General features: G+C 43.3%; 1 protein-coding gene across 5 annotated transcripts in view; it reads right to left on the bottom strand.

The window, feature by feature from the left end:
• Positions 1–17,446: 17,446 nt before the first annotated feature.
• LOC134340532 (formin-like protein 3) overlaps positions 17,447–27,865 on the bottom strand; it is a 184,364-nt gene continuing 173,945 nt past the window's right edge. For 4 of the 5 annotated variants that reach the window (XM_063037873.1, XM_063037874.1, XM_063037875.1 and 1 more), the window contains one exon: positions 17,447–25,608. Coding sequence is in view for 2 of the 5 variants with exons in the window: in XM_063037875.1 (XP_062893945.1) it covers positions 25,544–25,608 (65 nt within the window). In the remaining 3 variants the exon portion in view is untranslated. The remainder of the gene's footprint in view (positions 25,609–27,865) is intronic. The other variant, XR_010016573.1, reaches the window with a different exon arrangement.

Raw genomic sequence — 27,865 nt, 5'->3', positions numbered from 1 at the left:
GACCTGAGTTTGATTCCTGATTAGGCCATTCCCCTTACAACACGGTCGGCATAGCTGAGTTGGGATTAATTGCCTGCTTTCCATCCTGCAAAAAATCTATGACTTGAAAGGTTACTGTCCAATTAGAAGGTCAATAAAACCTAAGCTCAAAATCAGATTTTTGATCACTCATATGATGTGATATGTGTTTTGCAGCAGCAAAGGCATCAAATTAGGAAAATAAATGAAGAGCAAAAAAGAGAATAATGAGGTAGTGTTCATGGACTGATAACTAATCTGATGGCAGAGGGGAAGAAGATGATCCTAAACTGTTGAGTGGGTTTCAAGCTCCTGTACCTCCTCCCTGATGGTTGTAATGGGAAGAGGGCACATCCCATATGGTGTGGATCCTTGGAGATGGGTGTTGCCTTCTTGAGGTATCACCTCTTGAGGTGTTCTTGATGGTGGGGAGGGATGTACGCACGAAGGAGTTGATTGAACCTACAGCCTCCTGTGATCCTGTGCTTTGGTGCCTCCATACCAGGATGTGATGCAACCGGTCAGAATGCTCTCCACTGTGCATGAATAAAAATTTGTAAGAGTCTTTGGTGACATACCAATCACAAATTCCTAATGATGCAGAACTGCTGATGTGCCTTCTTTATGATTCCATTGATGTGTTGGACCCAGGGTAGATCTTCTGAGATGCTAGCACCTCATTCATTAAGACAGCCCTGAAACTGGGATCCCATTAAAAAAAACTTGCCTTTACAGTTATTCTCAACTTTTTTTCTCCTGACACTTGCTGGTGTGGGAGTTATTTTCTCCCTCCTTCAGAATACAAAAATTCAGTTATTAAATGACGTCGCAATTACTTGCTTATTTTAATGTGACACAAAACTACATTTTGGATCAAAACAAATGGTTTCCATGTGACTTTTTTTTCCTAAAGAGTATAACTTGAACAAAGAATTGATCAAATGCTCTGTTTTGATGGATGTTGTTTCTTCTCTTACACTGTGCTGCTTTTGGAAGAGGTGTAGTTCTCATACAGCACAGAAACCAGCTCGAGAGCCTACCATGTCCATTTATTTAGTAATACAGCACAGAGTAGGCCCTTCTGGCCCTTGAGAATGCTTCACTCTTCTATGAGATCATTACTGATTGGTTACAACTGCATGATGCGTATAACACTAGGGAGTGGGAAGAATCCATGTGACATAGGTTCATGCACTTGACTTGAGAAAAGTCATTTTCAGTTCCACAAAACTGAAATAAAATGGCATTAGTCATCTAATTTTTTAGGGAATAGTTTTATGATGGAAAGGCACTGGCACTTCTACTATTATTGATCCATAAGACACAGGAGCAGAATTAGGCCATTCAGCCCATTGAGTCTGTTCTACAATTCAATCATGGCTGATTTATTTTCCCTCTCAACCTCATTTGTTTGCCTTCTCCCCATAACCTTTGACCTTTCTCCTCATAATCCTTACTGATCAAGAACCTCTACTTTAAATATACCCAATAACTTGGTCTCCATAGCCATCTGTGTCAATGAATTTCACAGATTCACCACCTTCTGGCTAAAGAAATTCCTCCTCATCCCTTTTCTAAAAGGATGTCCTTGTATTCTGAGGCTGTGCCCTCTAGTCCTAGACACTCCCACTATAGGAAACATCCTCTCTCCATCTAGGCCTTTCAATATTTGGTTGGTCTCAATGGGAACCCCCCTCATTCGAAGGTTTCAAAGGTACATTTAACGTCAGAGAAATGTATACAATATACATCCTGAAATTCTTTTTCTTCGCAAACATCCACGAAAACAGAGGACTGCCCCAAGAATGAATGACAGTTAAATGTTAGAACCCCAAAGACCCCCCAGCTCCCTCCCATACACAAGCAGCAGCAAAGCAACGACCCCCTCCCACCAGCAAAAAAAATTATCGGCACCCCTCACCAAGCACTCAAGTGTGCAGCAAAGCACCAATGAAGACACAGACTTGCAGTACCCCAAAGACTACTCATTCACCCGGTAATTTGACATACCACAGGCTGTCTGTCTCCCTAATAAGGGAAAAAGGGATGTCTCCATTTCACAGCAAGGGGGCAGACATAACAAAACAACTCACTGATTTACAATGTTAAATGTGTATTGCATTGCTCTTACCGAGTTCTGTGCCAAAGAACTCGGGTCTCTGGGCACATAGCCAGCAGCCAGCTAGCTGACTTTGATCTTCTGTGTACTCCCATGACACACCAGGTTCCTGCGGAGGCACCGACCTCAAGTCTGCCCGCCTCCAGAGCCACACAATCCCATAACCCCGAAGGCGCACGAGTCTTCTGGGCCGCGTCTTTGGTATATTAAATAGTGGCCAGTCGTGAGACCCCGAGAGCGGGTCCCATTCCCACAAAGAACCAAAGTCAGCATGTAACTCCAGGTCAGGGTCTTCAAAAGAACCCCGAAAGGGAAAAATAGAGATATTAAAGATAGAAATAAAGCTGTTTCCAAAGATGCAAGCAAAGGGGTCGCCGATAGGCACCATCGTCTTCTAAGCTCCACCCTAGAGCCATCAGATGCTCCTCATATGAGAAAGAGAGGTTGGAGAAGGGGCAATAACTTACATGGAAGATCTTCCATGAAATGGGTGGATAGCAGATTTGAAATGAAGAGTTATATTAGAAAGCACAAGAGATCCTGTGATGCTGGAAATCCAGAGCAACATTCACAAAGTGCTGGAGGAGCTCAGGTCAGGCAGCATCTATGGGGGGAAATGAACAATCAAGGTTTTGGCCGAGGCTGTTTGTTTCCATCCATAGATGCTACTTGAGCTGCTGAGTTCCTCCAGCATTTTGAGGAACACTGCATTACACTGATCGTGACTTGAAACGGACAGAAGAATGTTGACGCATTGGGAAGTTTTCTGAGAACCTGTGGGCACTGTTGGTATGGAGTTTGCACGTGCTTCTTGTGACCATGTGGGTTTCCCCGGGTGCTCTGCTTTCCTTCCATATCCGAATGATATGCAGGTTGTTAGGTTAACTGGTTACTATAAATTGCTCCTAGTGTGGCTGGATGATGGGAGAATCAGGGGTATGTGTGGGAGAATAGGTTATAGAGAATTTCATTGGGAATGGGATTGACAGATTGCTGAGCTAGCATAGTCTCGATAGGCTGAATGGTCTGATTCTATGTTGTTCAGAAATATGAAATGTAGCAAGAGCAGGAAGGACTGCTTCAGGTGCATATTCAAGGCTACTCTGTACTCCAGAGAGCAGTATTAGAGTACAGGAAGAAAGGAACGTCGCATCTGGAGTTTCTCCAGTTAGCGGACTATTTCCTTCCACGTCTCTCTGAGGTAGTCGGGAACCGCATACGAGGCAAGTTACAGCAGTGGTTTGCCATTGCCTTCTGCTGGGTGAGTTTCCAAAGAGATCACCAGCTCGTAACCCAGCACGGATGGAAAGCGTGCAGGGGAGCCGGCTGGATTTAAACTCGGGTCCTTTTGTCCCGAAGTCCGGCACTGATGCCACTACGCCACCAGCCAGGTCAGAGTACAGGATATGGCCTTAATTAAGAATGATTCCCAAGAAGCTGATTATTCCACTAGAGGGTGGATCATTTTAATATTTTCAGTTCCTCGTTCAGATCAGCCCTGAATCTTTGAAACTCGGGGGGAATTGTAAGTGGATCGATGGCAGGAAGTTAGTACATGGCATCCAAGATGAAACCCAGGAGGCAGATGTGGAGAGAGGAATGTCGGGAGTATCCGTTGGGCTGACCTTGGCTAACCATACTCTGCTCTTCACTCACTTTTTTGGATGGATTAGAATGCGTGCAGGAAATAACGGCTCTGCCCAAGATCGCAAGAAGTTGCAGAGAGTTGTGGTCAAAGCATAGTTTATCGAGAAAATCAGCCTCCCCTCCAGGGACCCCATCTACACTTCCCACTGCCTCGCTAGAGCAGCCAATATAATCAAAGATGCCACCCACCCTGTATATTCTCTTTTCTCCCACTTTCCATCAGGCAGAAGATATGAAATCCTGAAAGCGCGTACCACTAGGCTTAAAACTGTTTTTATTCCACTGTTATAAAACTCAAACAGGCTTCTTGTGCATTAAATATGAACTCCTGATCTCTCGATCTATCCTGTCGTGGTTACAGTTAGAGAAAGTGCAGTCCAGTTAGACAATATTTTGCATGCTGCTACTGATTTCCCTTTGAATGACCTTGATGTACAAAAGTCTTTGGCACACGTATATCGCTAGGGTGCCTAAGACTTTTTCACAGTACTGTATTTGTCCGCGGAGAGCGAGTTTGTAAATCTGGTTGGAGCAAAGGATGTTGGGGATGGCGAGGGTGGAGCGCCGTGGGAGGGGTGTGGGACAGGTGTCGGGGGCAGGGGATGGCGCAGGTGCAGACACAACCAGCCCTGAGACACCAGGCCTTGATTCCAAACAATTGCTTTATTGATCATTACAGAATGTATCTCTGGTGCTTCCCACTCCCTCCCCTCTCCCTTCCCCTTTTCCAAACCATGATTCCCCTCTCCCTGCCCCCTTCCCACTCTCAGTCTACAATAGAGACCCAGATCAGAATCAGTTTTATCATCACTTACATTTGTCATGAAATTTGATTTTTTTCTGGCAGCAGTACAGTGCAATACATAAAATTACTACAGTACTGTACAAACACCTTGGGCACCCTAGCTATATATATATTTGCTAAGACTCTTGCACAGTACTGTACTTTTATGTATGGAATGGTTTGTATGGATGGCATTCAGGAAAAAAACTTTTCACTGTATCTCAGTACATATGAGAATAATAAGAAACCAATAGACCAATTAACGAATACTGAGGGGGGCCATTAAAGGGGAGGTTGATGATTGACAACTTTATTGTTTTTTAAAAAGAAATTCAGTTTCCACATTCAAAAGCCTCCTCAAACCAGTGCAGGGTCAACCACTTGTCATCTATTCCCCACTCAAAGCTTCTTTTACTGCCCTAAACTATATAAAATCCTTTACAAGTTTACACAACCTTCACCGTCCTGGCTGTTTCTGGCTCTTCATGTGTCGATCCCCTCTAAATCTTCCTGTGAATCATGTAGTGCAAATTCCTTAGTGTTATCATATTGTGGCCATCTGCGGGCATGGTTGACAGTCCACCACAGCGTTCCTAGTGGCCTGCGCTATTTATTGTTCTTGCTTCAAAATGTGTTCGTGGGATTATGGTGGCATGTTCAAGTTCATTTATTGTTACATTTTAGCCTGGGTTATAGTTATTCACATGTGTGTTTGTGTGTCGCCCTGACTGTAACTGGGGTGTGTAATAATCACCTCCCCCATCTGTATGTGACTGAGTGGGTTCTCCCCTAGGTCACAGCACTTGGTCTGTTTTTGTGCTTGTCGTTATAAAAACTGCTGTTGAGATAAACGAGCTTTTCTCATCTGTCATCATGGACCGAATGCTCACCACAATATCAAAGGATCTGTCCTGGGGACCAGCAACAACCTCTACTTACTTAAGTTTGTGTAGATTCAGGGTGTCAGCAAAAATATTGAAAAGCTTCTATAGATGCACAGCGGGGTGCATCCCAAATGGTTGCGTCACAGCTTAGTATGGAAAGACCGATGCCCAGTCCATCATCGGCAGAGCCCTCCACCCTTGAGTACATCTACGTGGAGTGCTGCCACAAGAAAGCAGCATCCATCATCAACGACCCCCCCCCACCACATCCAGGCCGTGGCCTCTTCTCACAACTACCATCAGGCAGGAGGTACAGAAGCCTTAGGTCCCACACCACCAGGTTTGAGGAACAATTATTACCCTACAGACATCAGGCCCTGAACCGACATGGATAACTTCATTCTCTGACCTGCAGACTTTCCAGCACTTTACAACTCATGTTCTCAGTATTATATATATTTTCTATTTGCACAGTTGGTTTTCTTTTGCACGAGTTGTTTGTCAGACTTCGTTTATGTCTAGTTTTTGTTGATTCTACTGTATTTTTTTATTTTTCCTGAAAACACTTGCAAGAAAACAAATTTCAAGGTGGTATATTGTAACATATACATACTTTAATAATAAATTTATTTTGAACATTGAACTGTTCAGGGTAGCATGGCCCACTCTCTATGCCTTCCTAAGCATCTCCAACCCTTTCTCTGCTTTCACATGTGCCTTAAAGTCTAACTTTTGTATTGAGCACTTGGTCATTTACCTTAACACCTTCTGGGGCTTGGCTATCTTTTGTTTGACAATGCTCTTATGAGACTTGTAGAGGACCATATATATATATGGAAACCTCTGCTCCATGGACTCTGAGTACACTTTCCACTGCCTTGGGAAAACAGCTAATTTAATCAAAGACCCCTCCCACCCTAGTTGTTTTCTCCTCTCACCCATAAGACCATCAGACATAGGAGTAGAATTAGGCCATTTGGCCCATTGAGTCTGCACTATCATTCCATCATGGTTGATTTATTGTGCCTCCCTCCTGACTCCTATTCTCCCTATTGTGACGGGGTCCTGAATTACCCATATGAACTGTGCTCGATTACCCCTATGAACTGTGCTTTGAAAAAGAGAGAGAGAGAGAGAGAGTTATTTAACACCAACATCTTGTTTTGAAAGAGAGAGAGAGAGAGAGAGAGAGAGAGAGAGAGAGAGAGAGATGAAGACTGCTCACAGGTTGTTTATACTTTCTTCAAAGACATTTGCATGCTGGCATTTCTTACACAGAGAGAGGAAGGAGGAGTTATTTGAATGACAGTTGGTACTCAGTACGGTGAGATAAATAGGAGATCAGATGATATAGACCTCCGACACATGTTTTGGACACTGAATGAACTTTGTTGTGCCCGCAGAAAAAGTGAGTTTTTGGAGGATCAATCGGGCAGATCAATCAGTGGCTCTTGCAGTGGAAAGAAAAGGCAGTGACTGGTGGGGAGTTGTCCATGTGTCCACCCTTGCCTGGGTGATAGCTCCGCCACAGAAACCCGGTCTCCTTTTGTTGTGGTCACAGTCGGTGACTTTTAAAAGATTTTGGAGGACAACGAGAAGATCGACGTCATCAGCTCACCTGAAGACTCAAATCTCTCCCTCTCTCTCCATCACTACTCAACTCAATACCATGAACTGAACTGAACTTTACTCGTCATCGTAAGACTGTATCTTTTTACCCCTAGACTTGAAGAAGCTTGATTTTCATATATATTCCACACTTACTTTTATATAATCATTGCTAACCTGTTTGATTTATCTACATTTATAATACTGCATTGCGTAGTTACTAATAAATACTATTAGTTAATAGCAATACTGGACTCCAAAGTGTTTTCCATCTCTGCTGGTTCTTTATACCCGTCACGGGGTACGTGACACTACATTCTTTGACACCCTTACTAATTAAGAACCTATTAAACTATTTTAAATCTACCCAATGACTTGCCCTCCACAGACATCTGTGGCAATAAATTCCATGGATTTACCACCCTCTGACTAAAGAAATTCCACCTCATCTCTGTTATAAAGGGATGATGCCCTCTGGTCCTGGACTACCCCCACTATAGGAAACATCCTTTCTACATCCACTCATCTGGGATTTTCAATATACGATAGGTTTCAATGAGATCCGCCCCATTCTTCTAAACTCCTGTGAGTGCAGACCCAGAGCCATCAGATGCTCTTCATGCGTTATCCCTTTCATTCCCAGAATCACTCTCGTGAACCTCCTCTGGACCCTCTCCAATGCCAGCACACCTTTTCTTAGATAGTGGACCCAAACCTGCTCACATTACTCCAAATGCAGTCTGATCAATGTCTTAAGCCTCACCGTTACATCCTTGTTTTGACACTTCAGTTCTCTCGAAATGAATGCTGACATTGCATTTGCTTTCCTCACTATTGACTTCACCCACTGCTCTACTTTCTCTACACCCACGATTCTGTACATTTGCTGACACCACAGCTATTGGTAAAATTTCAGATGGTGATGAGGTGTGCAGGAGGAAGACAGATCAGATCGTTGAGTCGTGTCTCAACACCAACCTTGCAATCAACGTCACTCAGACCAAGGTATTGATGGTGGAATTCAGGAAGGGGAAGTCGAGGGAACACACACCAGTCGGCACCGAGGGATCAGAAGTGGGAGGGGTGAGCAGTTTCAAGTTCCTGGGTGTCAACATCTCTGAGGATCTATCCTGGGCCCAACATATTGATGCAGTTACAAAGAAGGCACAACAGTGGCTATATTTTGTTAGGAGTTTGAGGAAAGTTGGTACGTCACCAAAGATACTCGCACATTTCTACAGATGTACTGTGGAGAGCATTCTATCTGGTTGCATCACCACTTGGTATGGAGGGGCCACTGCACAGGATTGGAAAAAGCTGCCGAGGGTTGTAATCTCAGCCAGCTCCATCATGAGCACCGGCCTCCCCAGCATCCAGGACACCTTCAAAAGGTGATGCCTCAAAAAGGCGGCATCCATCTTTACAGTCCCCCACCACCCCAGGACATGCCCGCTTCTCATTGCTACCATCAGGGAGGAGGTACAGGAGCCTGGAGACACACACTCAATGATTTAGGAACAAGCTTCAACCCCTCTGTCATCAGATTTCTGAATGAATAATGAACCTATGAACACTACCTCAGTGTTTTTTCTTCTCTTCTTGTACAACTTATTTAACATAGTTTTCTTTTTTATATATACTTATTGTAATTCATAGTTTTTATTATGATGTATTGCAATGTAGTGCCGCCACAAAACAAATTTCATGCCAGTGATATTAAACCTGATTCTGAACCCGCAAGTTAACCTTTTTAGGGAATTCTGCACGAGGACTCCCATGTCCCTTTGCACCTCTGATTTCTGAGTTTTCTCCCCGTTTAGAAAATAGTCTATGCCTTTATTCCATATTCCAAAGTGCACGATCATGCACTTCCCTACCTTGCATTCCATCACCCACTTCTTTTCCCATTCTCCTGATCTGTCGAAATCCTTCTGCAGACGCTCTGCTTCTTCAAAACTACCTGCTCCTCCACCTATCTTTACATCGTCCGCAAACTTGGTGACAAGGCCATCAATTCCGCCATCCAGATCAGAATTGGAATAGTTTAATATCACTGTCGTGAAGTTTGTTGTTTTGTGGCAGCAGCACAGTGGAATACATAATAAACTATAAATTACAATAGAAATATTTAAAAAAAATTAAATAAGTAGTGCAAAAAAATAGAAATAATATTGAGGAAGTGTTCATGGGTTCATTGTCCATTGAAAAACCTGATGGTGGAGGGAAAGAATTTGTTCCTAAAACATTGTCTTCTGGGTCCTGTACCTCCTCCTTGACAGTAGCAATGAGAAGAGGGCATGTCCTGGGTGATGGGCATTCTTAATGATGGATGCTGCCTCTTTGAGGCATTGCCTTTTGAAGATGTCCATGATGGAACCCAGGAACTTGAAACTGCTCACCCTTTCCACTGCTGATCCCTCGAGGACTGGAGTGTGTTCCCTCAACTTCCCCTTCCTGAAGTCCGCAATCACTTCCTTAGTCTTACTGATTTTGAGTGCAAGACTGTTGTTGTGACACCACTGAATCAGCTGATTTATCTTGCTCCTGTATGCTTCCTTGTGAGCATCTGAATACCGTCAACAATAGTTGTGTCATCAGCAAATTTCTAGATGCCATCAGAGCTGTGCTTAGCCACAGAGTCATGGGTGTAGAAAGCGTAGAAAGCACGCACCCTTGCGGTGAGCAAGTGTCAGCTGACTGTGGTCTCCTGATGAGAACATCAAAGACTCAGTTGCGAAGGAGATACAGAGGCCCAGGTTTTGGAGTTTGTTGATTCATACTGAGGGTATGAAGGCTGAGCTGTAATTAACAAAACAGCAGTCTGACATGTTGGGCATCAAAGGCATCAAAGGTTATGGTGAGAAGGCGGGGGAGTGGGACTAAATGGGAGAATGGATCAGCTCATGATAAAATGGCGGAGCAGACTCGATGGGCCAAATGGCCGACTTCTGCTCCTTTGTCTTATGGTCTTATGTATTATTATTGTCCAGGTGATCCAAGGCTGGGTGGAGACCAGTGAGATTGTATTTATTCTATTGTGTTTCTTTGTATTCCACCAAGTCTAGGTGACTTGCCTACATTCACACTTCTCAGCTTCCCAAACACCTTCTCCTGAGTAATAGTGACTACATTCGCTACTGCCTCCGACACTCTCCAATTTTTTGGCCCATTGCTGGTTGTTCCACAATGATCTCCCAATCTACCTTGATATGGCCCTTGCATTTTATTTGACTACCTGCAGTGGACAGCGAGGAAGATAATCAAAGCTCGCAGCAGGATCTGGACCAGCTGGAAAAATGGGCTGAGAAATGGCAGATAGAATTTAATGGAGACAAGCGTGAGGTGTGGCACTCTGGGAGAATTAGCGAGGGTAGGTCTTACACGGTGAGTGGTAGGGCACTGAGGAGTGTGGTGGAATAGAGGGATCTGGGAATACAGGTCCATAATTCATTGAAAGTGGTGTCACATAGTAGATAGGTTTGTAAATAAAGCTTTTGGCACATTTGCCTTCATAAATCACAGTACTGAGTACAGGAGATGGGAAATTGTATAACATATTGTTGAGGCCTAATTTGGAGTACTGTGTGCAGTTTTGGTCACCTACATACAGGAAAGATATAAATAAGATTGAAAGAGTGCAGAGAAAATTTACGAGGATGTTGCTGGGTCTGGAGGACCTGAGTTACAAGGAAAGATTGAATAGGTTACAACTGTATTCCGTAGAATGCAGAAGATTGAGGAGAGATTTGATAGAGGTATACAAAATTGACGGGTATAGATAGGGTAAATGCAAGCAGGCTTTTTCCACTGAGGTTGGGTGAGATGAGAACAAGAGGTCATGAGTTAAGGGTGAAAGGTGAAATGTTTAAGGGAACAAGAGGGGAAGCTTTTTCACTCAAAGGGTGGTGAGAGTGTGGAACGAACTGCCAGCACAAGTGGAGGATGTGATTTCAATTTCAACATTTAACAGAAGTTTGGATAGGTATATGGATGGGAGGGGTGTGCTCTGGGTGCAGGTTAATGGGATGAGGCAGTTTAAATGGTTCAGCATGGACTAGATTGGCTGAAGGACTTTGCCTCTGTGCTGTACTGCACAGTTCTACCCGTACTGCACTTCCTCTGTAGCTTTAACGCTACATTCTGTCTTTTGTTTCCCTTTTTTACTACCTCTATATATGGAATGACATGTCTGAATAGCCCACAAACAAAAGCTTTTCATTCACAAATACTGGAGGAACTCAGCAAGTCAGCCCATATCTACGGAGGGGAATAAGCTTCGACATTTTAGGCTGAGACCCTTCAACAAGACCCATAAGACCATAACCATAACACATAGGAACAGAATTAGGCCATTTGGCCCATCAAGTCTGCGCTGCCATTCAATCATGGCTAATCCTTTTTTCTTTCCCCTCAGCCATACTCCCTGGCTTTCTCCCCATAAGAGGACATCCTTGACGATGGATGCGGTTCTCCAGCAACAGTGCTCCTTGTAGATATGCTAAAAGGTGAGGAGGGTTTTACCCGTGATGCAAATACTGAGTATACTCTCCAGTTGCTCAAGATTTCCAGCATCTGCAGAATCTCTCACATTTGTATCTGAGTGTTTTGTAAGTTTTAAGCCACTTTGCTGTGACTTTAGGCCCAAGTACTATTCGAGAGGCAACCTGTGCTAATGGATCTTTGCTCTGCCACTTTCTTCCACCCTGAATATGCAGTGTTTCACACTCGTGAATAACAGGAGACTTGACTTCAAAAGAATATGGAATGAGGCAACACCTTCACACAAAGCGTGGTGAGTGTATAGAATGAGCTGCCAGAGGAAGTGGTACAGGAAGGTGTAAATATGGTATTTAGACAGGGGTAGGAAAGGTTTAAAGGGTCTGAGGTGATGAGAAGACAAAGCTCATTCTGAGCAGCTGAATTTTTAAGCACACGATTTCTCAATACCTTTTCCAACCAGATGCTCCTTTTTGTGAACCTTGCCCAGTAGAGGGAAGTGTTGGTTTATTCCAGGCTCTGCTCTCCCAGTCATTTCACCACTAAACTATCTGAAAGCAATCCAAATCCAGTCTTTTAGTTTAAACATCTGTAAAAATAAATGAAGATCAATAAAACTGCAGACACTGGGAACCTGGAATGAAAACACAAAATGCTGCAAAGCACTCAAACACACACAAACTCCTGGCGGAACTCAGCAGGTCAGGCAGCATCCATGGAGGGAGAACGCTGACGAGGTGTCTCGAATCTGAAAAGTTAACTCATTTTCTCTTTCCACAGATGCTGCCTGACCTGTTAAGTGTTTCCAGCATTTTCTGCTTTATGTCTGAAAAATAGCCTTCCTCAATTCAAAATCCAGTTCAATAAAATCTTAAGTTTTCCAAATGATTCACTCAACATTTAAAAGAACTGTGAGAGGCAACGTCTTTACACAGAATGTGCTGAGTAGCTGGAATAAGCCTGCCAGAGGAGTGGTCGAGGTAGGTACAATTGCAACATTTAAGAGACATTTAGAAAGGTCCGTGGAGGGGACGGGCTTGGGGGGGCTATGGGTAAAAAACCGGCAACTGGGACTAGCAGAGGGTGCTGCGGTCGACATGGTCTAGATGGGCTGAAGGGCTGTTTCTGTGCTTTGATTCTAACATAATCCAACTTTCCACTTCAAAAGTTGACCAAGTAAAATGAAAATTCGACGTCTTCCAGTTGATTTAGCCTTGAATTTCGGAGGGCCAGTTAGTGTAGAGTTTTGGTAGCCTCTAGCTATTTTCTTCTCCGTAGGCAGACCATTGGGATAGAAAGTGACCTGCTTCCACTCCAGTGCTGTGGGTTATGAGGCCAATGTGGGACCAGCAGCCTCTTCTGCAGATGGGGGCAGGGATGCGTGATGGGCTGGGTGGGTAGTCTGAGAGATGGTGCTCTTTCTCTGCTGCTTACTGTGTGCTCCCAACGCATGCCTCGAGCTTCCCAATCCCATCCTGAGTGCTCCTTCTCCACCTGGGTCAGAGATTCCCAGTCAGTGCAGGAGCTGCATTTCTTCAAACAGGCTTTCAGCACAGCCTTCAATCTTTGTCTCTGGCTTTTGGTCTCTTCCCATGACAGATGTCGGAACATTGTCATCTTGGGAGATAAGTGTCAGGTCTGCACACAACATGGCCTGCCCAACATTGCCAACTGTAAACAGGGCCTCAGTGCTGGGGATGTGATGTCAGTTCACATCCTGCAAGTGAATTTTACAAAGACATTGTTGCTGACATCATTCCAGTGCCTTGAGGTACCTGCTGGAGGTAGTCTGGGTATCAGTAGACTGAAGGAGGGCAGGGATCACTCCTGTCTGGTACACCGCGAGTCCTGAGCCATGTTTGGAGTCTTGATCTTCAAACGTCTTTTCCACAGTCATCCAAAGGGACTGGAATTGGGATTGGTTTATCACTGTCGCATGTACTGAGATACAGTAAAAAGCTTGTCTTGCATATTGTTCATACGGATTAGTGCATTGAGATAGAACTAGGTACAGCCAACAACAGAATGTGGAATAATATTTAACAGGATGCACTGGTGCTTGATAGTGATGGTGAATTTGGTCTCCAAATTTGAGGAAGGATATTCTTGCTATTGAGGGAGTGCAGCGTAGGTTCACAAGGTTAATTCCCGGGATGGCGGGACTGTCATATGTTGAAAGATTGGAGCGACTGGGCTTGTATACTCTGGAATTTAGAAGGCTGAGAGGGGATCTGATTGAAACATATAAGATTATTAAGAGATTGGACACGCTAGAGGCAGGAAGCATGTTCCCGCTGATGGGTGAGTCCAGAACCAGAGGCCACAGTAGAAGAATAAGGGGTAGGCCATTTAGAACGGAATTGAGGAAAAACTTTTTCACCCAGAGAGTGGTGGATATATGGAATGCTCTGCCCCAGAAGGCTGTGGAGGCCAAGTCTCTGGATGCTTTCAAGAAAGAGATGGATAGAGTTCTTAAAGATAGCGGAATCAAAGGTTATGGGGATAAGGCAAGAACTGGATACTGATTGTGGATGATCAGCCATGATCACAGTGAATGGCGGTGCTGGCTCGAAGGGCTGAATGGCCTACTCCTGCACCTATCGTCTATTGTCTATTGAATCTGACAGCAACACACAAGATGCTGGAGGAACTCAGTGGTGGGGGAGGGTGGGGGGGGATGTCGGAGGACAGACGACGTTTTGGGTCGAGACCCTGCATCAGTCCAGTTTTTTAGGCTTGAAAGGATATAGATTAGAGTGAAGCTTTTTTAAGTATATAATTTACATCTGTTTTTCTTGTGAATATGAATCTGATGCTACAGTATGTCTGTTTTGCTGCTGCAACTTTTTCATTGTACTTGTGCATATAACAGTAAACTTGACTTAGACTTTGACATTCTATTCCCTTTCCTCAGTTCATTCATCTCTGCTATATCTCTTCCCAGGATGAGGCTTTCCTTTCCAGGACATCAGATGTTGTTCTCCTCCTTCAAAGAATGAGGTATCCCTTCCTCCAGCACTGATGCTGCCCTCTCCAGCATCTCCTCCACTTCCTGGGCATCCGCCCTCACCTCATCTTCCCGCTGCCTTAACAATGATAGAGTTCCTTTTGTCCTTACCTAACTCCTCATGAGCCTCTGCATCCAACAGATCATTCTTCGCAACTTCTGTCATCTTCAATGGGACCCTACCACCAAACACACCTCTACCTTTCCCCCACTCTCTGCTTTCCACAGGATCACTCCCTCCGTGATTCCCTTGTCCATTCATCCCCCCACACTAATCTCCCTCCTGGCATTTATCCCTGCAAGAGGCCTAAATACTACGCCTGTGCATTCACCGCCTCCCTCACCTCCTTTCAGGGCACCAACCAGTCCTTCCAGGTAAGGCAACACTTCACCTGTAAGTCTGTTGGGGTCGTCTACTGTATCTGGTGCTTCCAATGAGGCCTCCTCTTTATTGATGAGACCCAATGTCTCATTGGGGGACTGCTTCGTTGAGCACCTCTGCTCTGTTCGCAAAAAGTGCAATTTCCCGGTGCCCAACCATTAAAATCCAATCCCCATTCCTATTCTGACATGTCGGTCCATGGCTGCCTCTACTGCCACCATGAGTTTACTCTCAGGGTGGAGGAGCAACACCTCATTCTGTTTGGGTTGCCTCCAACCTGATGACGTGAACATCAATTTCTCCAACTTCTGGTAACTTTTCTGCCTTCCCCCCTTCCTCCCCTATTCAATTCCCCATTCTGGTTCCCTCTTACCTCTTCTTCACACCTGCCTATCGCCTTCCCCCTGGCGACCCTCCTCCTTCCATTTCTCCCATGGCCCACTCTCCTTTCCTGTCAGATTCCTTCTTCTCCAGCCCTTTCTTTACCTTTGGCTTGTACTCCTTCCCCTCCCCCTACCTTATTCTGGCTTCTTCCCCCTGCATTTCCGGTCCTGATGGAGGGTCTCAGCCCGAGATGTTGACTGTATATTCATTACCATAGAAGCTGCCTGACCTGCTGAGTTCCTCCAGTATTTTGTGTGTGTTGCTTTGGATTTTCAGCATCTCAAAGTTCAAAGTGATTTTATTATCAAAGTATATATATGTCACCATATACAACCCTGAGATTTGTTTTCTTGTGGGCATACTCAGAAAATCCAAGAAACATAATAGAACCAATAAAAGACCACACCCGACAGGATGGCCAAACAGCCAGTGTGCAAAAGACAACAAACTGTGCAAATACAAGAAAAAAACAATCATAAAATAAATACCAAGAACATGAGGTGAAGAGTCCTTTAAAGAATATTTTGGTCAAGGTTCTTGACCTTGACTTTTGACTCTGAAAAAGGCTGTTTCTCAAGCATTTGGTTATGTTGTCAGTTACATTGATTTGCTCAGTAACCGAAAGCACCATCGCTACCTCCTGTTTATACCAGTCAGTCTGCCCAGCTTTAACAATCACTCAGCACATTGCCCCGTGCTATACAAGTCCTTATATTTCTTCATAATGATACAAACTCTGAATACAGGTTATCCTTCAGTATTTAGGAGCTGGTTTTACATTGGGACCGTGGCCCTTTCCCAAACTCCCACACAAAGAACACAAGGAAAATCGAAGCAGGAGTAGGCCATTTGGCCCCTGAAGTCTGCAGCACCATTCAATATGATCACAGCTTATCTGCCCTGGGACTCATCACCCAGGGGATTAGGTTCCTGGTAATACAAAAAAAAGGTGGGTGTTGAGCCTGGCCTAATGTGTAACAGAACATGATTGGGTAATTTGTAGGAAAACCCCTCAATAGCAAAATGCAGTTAGCAATAAATAGAACAGCAAATTCAATGACATATACCACATGGAGAATGTATTATTTGTCATTTCCCATCTAGTTGCAATTTACTATAGAAACCAAAAACTGATTCATTTGCACAATTATCAAAAGTACCCGATTTTCCCATCAATGAACAACCAAAAACGCTGCGCTGAACTGAAAATAAAGACTGCAAAAGCTCTGAGAAGAAGCCTGCTAGCTAGCACTGGCCGTTGATCATCAAGGAGGCTGGCACGCTGACAAAGGAAGAGGGCTGTGGTCGTTGGAGGTCAATCATCCCAGTCTCATGCAGGAGTTCCTCAGGGCAGTGCCCTAGACCCATCCCTTCCCGTTTGAGCGCCATGCCAACAATTCTCAAGAAAACTTGGCAACATTCATAACAAAGTAGCCTGTTTGTCCACCACCCTCAGCAGTCTCTCCCCTCACCACCGGTGCACAGTGGCTACAGTGTATAATGTCCACAAAATGCACGCAGTGCTCACCCAGGCAGATCCGACAGCACCTCCCAAACCTGAAACTTCTACCTCAAAGAAGAACAAGCGCAGTAAATGTGGGGAGCACTACCACCTGCAGGTTCCCCTCCAAGTCACACGCCGTCCTTACTTGGAAATGGATCGGGGGTCTCCCACTGTCACTGGGTCTCCATTTTGGAACTGCCTCCCCAAAAGCATTGTGGGAGCAGAGAAGGGCAGCTCACTCTCCCACCACCCCCACCCCCGTCTCAAGGGGCAGATAGGAATGGGCATTAAATACTACAGATGTCCATGTTTAACCAGTCATATCACCAAGATACTTCTAAGAATTTTGATGACGAGAGCTAAAAGAAAGATACAAGCTGAAATAGATAAAGAACAATGTGGCTTTGTGAAAGACAAAGGTACAAGAAACGCAATATTGATGTCAAGGATACTTTCAGAACAAGCTATTCAAGTCAAAAAGATTTGTTTGTTTTATCGACTACACAAAAATATTTGATAAAGTAAAGTACAATCAGTTATTTGAAATACTACAGAAAACTCTAGATCTAGATTCGAAAGACCTCCGCCTAATCTGAAATCTGTACTGGGAGCAAACTGCCGCTGTAAGAATAGATGGAGAAGTGAGTCAGTATACAAAAATCAAGAGAGGCGTTAGACAAGGGTGTGTTTTCTCCCCTGATTTATTTAATGTGTACACTGAAACAATATTACAAAAAATAAGAGACATCTTGGTGAAAACATCAATAATTTCAGATATGCAGATGACACTGTGTTAATTGCAAGTACGGAGGAAGAACTACAAAACTGAATTGATATAGTTGCTGAAGACAGTGCAAAAATGGGTCTATCTATCAATTGCAAAAAGACAGAATGTATGGTGATATCCAAAAAGAAGGAGAATCCTATCTGCAGGCTGAGAATAAATGGGAAAGATATAAAACAAGTACAGAGCTTTTGCTACTTAGGAATCTGGGTGACATCAGATGGCAGGTGCGACATAGACATCAAAAGAAACCTTTTGAACATAGAACATAGAATAGTACAGCACAGTACAGGCCCCTCGGCCCACATTGTTATGCCGACCCCAAACCCTGCCTCCCATATAACCCCCCACCTTAAGTTCCTCCATATACCTGTCTAGTAGTCTCTTAAACTTCACTAGTGTATCTGCCTCCACCACTGACTCAGGCAGTGCATTCCACACACCAACCACTCTCTGAGTAAAAAACCTTCCTCTAATATCCCCCTTGAACTTCCCACACCTTACCTTAAAGCCATATCCTCTTGTATTGAGCAGTGGTGCCCTGGGGAAGAGGCGCTGGCTATCCACTCTATCTATTACTCTTATTATCTTGCATACCTCTATCACGTCTCCTCTCATCCTTCTTCTCTCCAAAGAGTAAAGCCCTAGCTCCCTTAATCTCTGATCATAATCCATACTCTCTAAACCAGGCAGCATCCTGGTAAATCTCCTCTGTACCCTTTCCAATGCTTCCACATCCTTCCTATAGTGAGGTGACCAGAACTGGACACAGTACTCCATGTGTGGCCTAACCAGAGTTTTATAGAGCTGCATCATTACCTCGCGACTCTTAAACTCTATCCCTCGACTTATGAAAGCTAACACCCCATAAGCTTTCTTAACTACCCTATCTACCTGTGAGGTAACTTTCAGGGATCTGTGGACATTTACCCCCAGATTTCTCTGCTCCTCCACACTACCAAGCATCCTGCCATTTACTTTGTACTCTGCCTTGGAGTTTGTCCTCCCAAAGTGTACCACCTCACAGTTCTCCGGGTTGAACTCCATCTGCCACTTCTCAGCCCACTTCTGCATCCTATCAATGTCTCTCTGCAATCTTCGACAACACTCCCAACCCACCCTTCTACTCCCAATCCAGGTCGTTAATAAAAATCATGAAAAGTAGGGGTCCCAGAACCGATCGTTGTGGGACACCACTAGTCACAACCCTCCAATCCGAATGTACTCCCTCCACCACGACCCTCTGCCTTCTGCAGGTAAGCCAATTCTAAATCCACCTGGCCAAACTTCCCTGGATCCCATGCCTTCTGACTTTCTGAATAAGCCTATCATGTGGAACCTTGTCAAATGCCTTACTAAAATCCATATAGATCACATCCACTGCACCACCCTCATCTATATGCCTGGTTACCTCCTCAAAGAACTCTATCAGGCTTGTTAGACACGATCTGCCCTTCATAAAGCCATGCTGACTGTCCCCGATCAGACCATGATTCTCTAAATGCCCACAGATCCAATCTCTAAGAATCTTTTCCAACAGCTTTCCCACCACAGACGTAAGGCTCACTGGTCTATAATTACCCGGACTATCCCTACTACCTTTTTTGAACAAGGGGATAACATTCGCCTCCCTCCAGTCCTCTGGTACCATTCCCGTAGACAATGAGGACATAAAGATCCTGGCCAGAGGCTCAGCAATCTCTTCCCTCGCCTCGTGGAGCAGCCTGGGGAATATTCTGTTGGGCTCCGGGGACTTATCCATCCTAATGTATTTTAATAACTCCAACACCTCCTCTCCCTTAATATCAACATGCTCCAGAACATCAATCTCACTCATATTGTCCTCACCATCATCAAGTTCCCTCTCATTGGTGAATACCGAAGAGAAGTATTTATTGAGGACCTCACTCACTTCCACAGCCTGCAGGCACATCTTCCCACCTTTATCTCTAATCGGTACTACCTTCACTCCTGTCATCATTTTGTTCTTCACATAATTGAAGAATGCCTTGGAGTTTTCCTTTACCATACTCGCCAAGGCCTTCTCATGCCCCCTTCTTGCTCTTCTCAGCCTCTTCTTAAGCTCCTTTCTTGCTACCCTATATTCCTCAATAGACCCATCTGGTCCTTACTTCCTAAACCTCATGTATGCTGCCTTCTTCCACCTGACTAGATTTTCCACCTCACTTACCATTCTTTATCTTCCTCACCAGGACAAATTTATCCCTAACATCCTGCAAGAGATCTCTAAACATCGACCACATGTCCACAGTACATTTCCCTGCAAAAACATCATCCCAATTCACACCCGCAAGTTCTAGCCTTATAGCCTCATAATTTGCCCTTCCCCAATTAAAAATTTTCCTGTCCTCTCTGATTCTATCCTTTTCCACGATAATGCTAAAGACCAGGGAGCGGTGGTCACTGTCCCCCAGATGCTCACCCACTGAGAGATCTGTGACCTGACCCGGTTCGTTACCAAGTACTAGATCTAGTATGGCATTCCCCCTAGTCGGCCTGTCAACATATTGTGACAGGAATCCGTCCTGGACACACTTAACAAACTCGGCCCCATCCAAACCCTTGGAACTAATCAGGTAACAATCAATATCAGGGAAGTTAAAGTCACCCATGATAACAACCTTTATGAGAATGAAGAGTATACTGACCAATACTAAACTAGGCATGACAACCCACCTCAGAGTACTGAAATGTTACGTTTATCCAGTTATGTCATATGGCTCAGAATGTTGGACAATATCTAGTAACATGAGGAAATGAATTGAAGCAGCAGAGATATGGTTTTCGAGGAGGATGCAAAGAATATCATGGACAAAACGAATATCTAACGAGGATGTCATGAACAGAGCAAACACAAAATGAGAAATAATGTATGAGATCATGAAAAGGCAATGTAACTTCATTGGACATGTGATTAGGAAAGAGGAGTTAGAATGCACGGTAATTATGGGAAAGATTGAAGGGAAGAAAGCAAGAGGAAGACAAAGACAAATGATGATGGAGACAGCAGCCAGAGAACTGGAAATGAATGCCAATGAATTGATCCACTTGACCCGAAACAGGAGTGTGTGGGCCATGGCAGTCAAAACTCAAACTGGGCATGGCACCTGATGATGATGATGATGATGATGTCCATGTCTCAGAACTGCTGTATTCCAACATGCTACTGTGTGCAAGATATCACAGCAATAAAAAAAATGTCCTGAAGAAGTAATTGAACTATTACTGGGAAAACTTTGAGAACAAACTGTTGTCAGCATCTTAGCCTTCATACTGCACACTTGGAGATAAAAACTTACTGGGTCTTGGGGATATGAGCTGTGAACAGCATATGCTCTTCTGCCAATTCTCACCCCACCACAGCCCCTCACCCAAAATCTGGCTACAAGGTGTACAGTACTTGAGTACTCTCCGACTATAGCTGATCTGTATTACTTCAACTTTCTACTCAAGATTTAACAGATAAATCACGACACTTAGACCAGAGAGCTGGATTTATAATAATTATTAAGAATAATATGTACAGAATTGTTGAAGAGACTGAAAGCCTCAACTTTGGCATAGTTTTTTTTAAAAACAGCTTATTAAAAAACATTGAACATTGAAAATAATTGAACTTTTCTTTACACGATAATGAAAAGATACAGTAAGCTACAAGGTTGCAGAGTCTGGAATGAAATGGAATGGTTAAAATACAAACTAAATACTTCATATGGAATATATGGAAAAAAGACAAAATAAAATAAAGTGGCAGCTTTATGAATTTGTACAAGGAAGGTAGAGAGGCTGTTTCCCCCCAAGTCCACTGTATACTTCTCCTGTAATAACCACTGGTGGGTAGACATACCACCAACCCCACTCCCTCATTATTATTTCAGCTGGATGTTGACATGAACCTAAGCAGTGATGCAATCCATGACATCACTGAAAGATTCCATTAATACTTGGGATGCAGGAGAAGTAATGTATATTGAAACTTTTAACTTTTTTTTAACTGTCATTTAAAAAGTTTTGCTATACAGGTTAGTGCATTAGGAAATGAAAGGCCAATGAATTACTTTGAAACCATAACAACATCTTGCTTTAAATAATTTTGTAGTCTTTGGACAGCAATGTTTACAAACATAATTTAAGAAAAATGTTTTCCAATAAATAAAACTGCTTTCACGCCAGGTTTAGGACACCGTCATCAGTAAACCAGCTGATATATATTGATTCTCCACAGCCCCCGCCTCCAGAACAATTGGGAGATTTATGGTCACTGATGCATGCTCCAAATGATTGCAAAGGTCATTATTTTGCATTTGATGGGACTTGTTACCTCACTGGAGAAAGCTGGCTACACCTGTTATAAAGTTAGGTAAGTTTAGCGACAAGGTTTTGGCCTAATCAGGCCTAAGGCAATCTCTGTAATATAGCAGCAAAATGGGCTTGAGAACAGGCCAGAAAAGTGAGTGAAAAGGATTTGGAGAGAGTCTCATATACACACACAAGAAAAACGGAGAGGGAGGACGTGTGGCCATGGAGGCATTGCTACTTTTGGGAGTCTATACAAGCATTAGGACATAATGTGGTCAGTGTGACAAGTGGAGTCAAGATGAAGCTTCCACATTGCACTGTCCATTTTTCGTAAAATACTCTGTCCACTGAGTATTGACACTCACTCAATAGAGGAAATATTGCACCCAAACAGTGTTCAGGGGAAATAACATCACAAGAGAACATCGCAATGAATAAAATTCAGTGTCATACTAACATATTCAGTAGAATTGTGTGCAGCCAGGACACAGTTAGTTGGTCTGGGCTTCTGCAGAGCTGCTCAATACTTGGTCACAGTAGTCATGTTTTCTTAACAAGATGGAGTTTAGACCACTGCAGGACCATTGTGTGGAGTTTTGAGCCTCCCAATAAAGGATAGTTGTAGTAGTTTTGGAAAGGGAATGGGAAGATTAATTTTAAATAGTTGTAGGCCAGTTCAGAAATTAGAGCTTTTGTCATTGGAAAAGTGAGAGACAGGCTCTCACGGTTTCCTAAATTATGGAAGAGGAGTAACTTAGAAATATTCGTCCACAGAATGCCAGCATTGACGTCAAAGCCAACATTTACTTCCCATCTCTCAGAACCCTTTGAGTGCCATAGTAGAGCTGTTGACAGTTAACCAAATGGAGTCATATCTATGTCAGGCACCATAAAGATGGTCGATTTCCTTCCATGAAGGACACCAATGAACCTGATTTTTTTTAAAAATAGAGGTCCAACAGCCTTGTGGTGTCATGGCTGATCTTTTAATTCCAGATAATAAAGTCCCCAGCTGCCTTTCCTGGGGTTGTTAGTTCAATAACCTCATGACATGCTGCCAAATATTGCTTTGTACATTTGAAAATAAAAATGGGGTCACTGACTATCAATTGAAATGCCAAGAATAAGGAAGAAATTGGTCCAGTTGTTGGGAAGTGGAACACAGGACCTATCACTGAAAAGGGAATTGGATCGGATTTGAACAGGAAGAGATAAAAACTTGTGAGAGAAGAGAAACAGGATGAGAGTACATGGATCTAGTTAGGAAGCTAACACTGAGACAGGCCTGATAAGAAGAGTGACCTTCTTTCTGCTTCAAATGGTGATGATGTATTGAAAGACTAAGAACCTGGTTTAGAGTGTAGGCTGATTTTAAACATGGTCCCATACAAAATCATTTTCACTACTTCTGCAAAATGACATAGGAGAAAACCATAGCTATAAAAAGGCATCTGAATACCATATATTTACATGTAAACCTTTTGATTCTTGGCCTTCAGTTTAAGACTACAACCTTCAATTCCCCAAACAGAATGTGGACAGCTTCCAGGAACTCATTTTAAGGTTAAAAGCAATGAACAACTTTACACAATAAAGTATAAATTTAGTACTGTCTGAAAAATAAAAGCAGACCTGTCAATCTTTAAATTGCTTTAAGCTTGCATTTGGGTAACAACATGTATTTTGGGAACCATAACTTACCAGTGAAAACTGGACAGGTAGACTCCCTGGCCATGTTGATTTTGATAATTGCACATATTCTGCCAGTGTCTTCCACACCTACTGTGCCCACTCCACTCATCACCTCATGTAAATCCGTCTCTGGGACCTCACCCAAGAGGATTCCCATCCCCCGAAATGAGCTGCAGAAAACTACTGGCTATTTAACCACAAAGAACCCTTATGTGGCCCCAATCAGGAGAGATGCTTCATTTAAGTGAGCTCAGCAGAGATAATTGACCACGACACCACTCATTGACAGGTCTGACATTGGTGTGGTGGGGAATGCCAGGCATGATCCAAGGTGTGTATCATGGCATTAAGGGGTTTTGGCCTTGAAGTGCAAGTGTTCCTTTAATGCTGGATCAATAATGTTTCTTAACTGAAAACCATAACACTGCAAATGAATGGTCCTGAGAATGCTAACAATTCCCAGGATCCTATCCAATTCCAAACAGGAGATGCCACACTAGTTCACAAAGGAAGAGAGAAAAATACATGAAATAAGAATCAAATTAACTCCCAGATCTCAATTCCGATTGCAATGGACCGCAGTTACTTTAAATCAGGAGTGGACACGTTGGGTCCAGAATGTGCAGTGGCTCATTAACTTGAAGTTACTCTGTTGGTCACAAGTTGCATCCAATGTAATTACCCCTTGGCAAAAGATTAACCTTTGAACTTTGCAGCAGTGATAAGCAAATGGATAACCTGGAATAGACTGGATGTCAAACTCTGGATAAAATCTATGTAGTTTAAGATTCACATCCTGCAGATTTCTGAGCATCTCCAAAGGACTGAAAACCCATAGTTACTACAAAAGGAGATTCATTTACCAAGAAAAATATACCTTTACATTCATGTCTAAAGAGATTATATAGGTCTAATATTTTTTTTAAATTGAGAATTCCCTAACAGAATGGAAAGAAAATTCTTGTGCCTTTGTTAAATAACTTCCCATATATAATAAGCTGCAAGAGCAACTGGAGCCTTTGTTCCTGCTTTGAAGATGGTTCCCAAGAAAACCCAAACACTGAGAGAGCTTATTATCTCAAAATGCTCAGAAGTTCCATGTGGGTTCAAAACCAATGCAAGGAAAGACAAGGAGTACAAACTTGCCTGGTGCTGTTTGGGCTAAGATATAGTCATGTCTATGCATTGAACTCCCCTCCTGAAATTTCAGTGTTTAGATGTATATGATACTACATAATGTACTTAACATAAACAACACAGGCAAATTTCTACACCAATGGCTCCACCACAGAAGGCAGCTGCCATTTTACTTTGGCAATAACAGATGACAAAGTTCCTTTGGACTTGCCTCAGAAGGCCAATTCTACAGTGACAACAGAAAAAAAAATCTTAAATTAATCAAGACTACAAGCACAGTAAAAAAATACTTCATAATACTGATTGGAAAGGCATTAAGTTTTCATGGCACCCCAAGTTTGACTGGAAGGACACTTCAAGCTTTTTTTTTTATCTCATTAATGGATGCTTTCTTCCCACCCAACTTCCAGCATCATTTTGAGAGTTGGGATGTCAAGTGCACCACAGGGTAAGTTTCACTTGCTAGGCAGTGAGCGAGTTCGGTGGATTTGTTCGAGGTAAAAGTTTGCTCCCCCACCCCCACCTCAGAAAGTAGCAGTGTTCTTGTTTTGCTCCCTCAAAGCTTTTCTCCACACAATGCCATATCTTGTGCGCCTCTGTGTAGTGGATTAGAAGACACATGTTCAGGAATTTCCTCGTTTCAGAGTGTTGTATGAGCCAATGAAAAGTTCATCTCAAAATGTTCCTCCATGGAACAGATTTTAACAGGTTTTGGTCGCAATTTCACCACCTCCCCTATCCCTCTGATCTGACCCAACCCCACTCAAGTCTTTTCTTCAGAGGTGTTTCCATCCATGTCGCATTACTGCATCTGCACGCCGGTAAGGTTGATTTCTAAGATCTATGAGAGACAAACCAGAGAGAAGGGTAAAGGCCTTTGGCACCAGTGGCTTCACTGTGTTGACTGGACAGTAAGAGTCAATCAATGTTAAAGCAAAGCAACTCTACAGGGATGCAGGGAGGGCACAGTGGCAAGACATCAAGCTTTACACAAGCAAAAGTTCAGCAAGCAATAGCAACGGACACGTTTTGTGTGCACATTTATCCAATTAATGGTGTGGGGAACGGCATTTAATTTGAAATGGACTGCTGTAACAGGTGTTTGGTATAGGCTGGGCATAATGCAAGGCTCCCCATGTATTACACTTAAACAGTCCCAAACTCTTTCCTTTTAGCTTTAGAGTTTCAGTGATTTAAAAAAAAGTACTGCTGGTCCTGTCCTACCTCTCTTGTGAACAGGTAGCATTGCTGGGTGACCTGCCTCCTATCAGAAAGGAGGAAACTTAGTCAAAGGAAACCAAAACAACTCCATAATTCATGTCAAATGGGTAATCCCTCCACCTGCTTCACACAGGAGGGTGAGGAGGAGTGGATAGACATCACTACTCAACAAGAGAACCAATAGCAGCTATCCTCACATGAACCTGGACTGCTTTAGGTTCTTCCCTCCTACTTCATTATGATGCACTAACACTGTGCTCTAATTAATTGGCTAGGAGCCAGCAACGCATATGCTCTACATCAGCAGAGCCACAAAGGTGGGTGGGGTGGAGAAGTTGCTTGGAGAATGCTGCAGATGTCTTCTGAAGGGCAAGAGGTATTAGATGATTTATGTTCTTAAATAAATGAGATGCATTCATTACACAGGAAATGGAGGTGGTCGTCCAGCCCCTTGAATGTCTTCTGCTACTTAGCAAGTTGATCTCTGTCCTAACTTTAATACCCATTTATTTATAGATTCACAGAAATACTCAACCCTCCCCACCCTGCCTTTCTATCACCTTCAATCCTATGCTTTGAAGCAACTTGTGTAAGATCTGCTCAGAAGCCTACTTTCACGCCTGGCTGCAGAAATGCAATTACTTGACTGGCAACCAACAGTCTCAAATTTGTCCCATTATCCAATCAAAAAGAGGCACCCTTCCAAACCTCCTTTCTCTAAAGAAGGTGAAGTAATGGTCAAGTGCAGATCTCAGAATATCATATTCTTCAGCTGGCATTCAACATTCCAGAAATATAACAGGGAAGATATTATTTTGAAAAGAGGATATCCCAGCTTTTGACTGAATGGGGAAAGTGCTACACTACTGGGCTGCAAGGAACAGGAAATCCTGTCAAATTGGGGAGCAGTGGGTTCCCACTATGGGGAAACACAAAAGCCTTTCACAAACTCAAGATGCCACAAAGTTCTTTGAAGAACGTACTTCTGGAATGAAGCCATGGTGGATGTATGAATATAGGAAATACCAAATAGTGCACAAACATATGGCACTCCTTAGTGATGTTGGATATAGGATAAGTATTGATCATGATGCTAGAGAAATGTTCTCTTCAAATACTGCAGTGGGATCATTTAAGTCCACCTGAGAGGTTAAATGGATCCTTTCTTTAATGTCTTATGTGACATGAAACCCTTGGCAGTGCAATACTTCCTCAGTAATGTATTAAAATACATGCTCAAGTCCCTGGAGCGGAACTTGAAACCACGACCCTCAGACACAACAGTGTGACCCACTGAGCCGCAGTTGAGAATGGGTAGAACAAAAACAAAATCAGTCAGGGAATCACGTCTGCTCTGGTGCCTGCCACACTTCAATAGCCTGGCACCCCTAAAGTCTCTGAGCACACTTGGGTGTATAGCATTAGGGGAACATCATTGCCTTCAGCTGAGCGAGGCAAACAACTTGGAAAACAAACTAGCTGGATAATAGTGTTGTGTCTATTTTGTAGGGAAGAGTTAGTGATGCATCATAACCAGTTGATTGGAACAAGGTAATGAGCAGACACATAACTATTTTCATCCAATTTGTAACGGTCTATAATAATAAGAGAAAAGGGGCCTTAACCTATTTTATTTTCAATCTGTTTATGGATCACCACACTGGTCTGTGAAAGAAACGAGTCTCAGAGTTGCCTAGGAACACCCATGTTTGAGCCAAAGTGGCATTTGTTCCGTAATTTCAATTGGTTGCCAATAATTTCTCAACTCGTTTGGGAAGGATTAAACAGTCCCGTGTTCGAATGGTTACCGAAGGTAGATAAGTTGAGCTAGACTACAAAACAAAAGCATCTCAAAGCTGTCTCCTAGCTTTGCCTTT

The sequence above is a fragment of the Mobula hypostoma genome, chromosome X1, assembly GCF_963921235.1.
Source record: "Mobula hypostoma chromosome X1, sMobHyp1.1, whole genome shotgun sequence".
Lineage (NCBI taxonomy): Eukaryota > Metazoa > Chordata > Chondrichthyes > Myliobatiformes > Myliobatidae > Mobula > Mobula hypostoma.
This window is presented reverse-complemented; position numbering and strand designations above follow the sequence as displayed.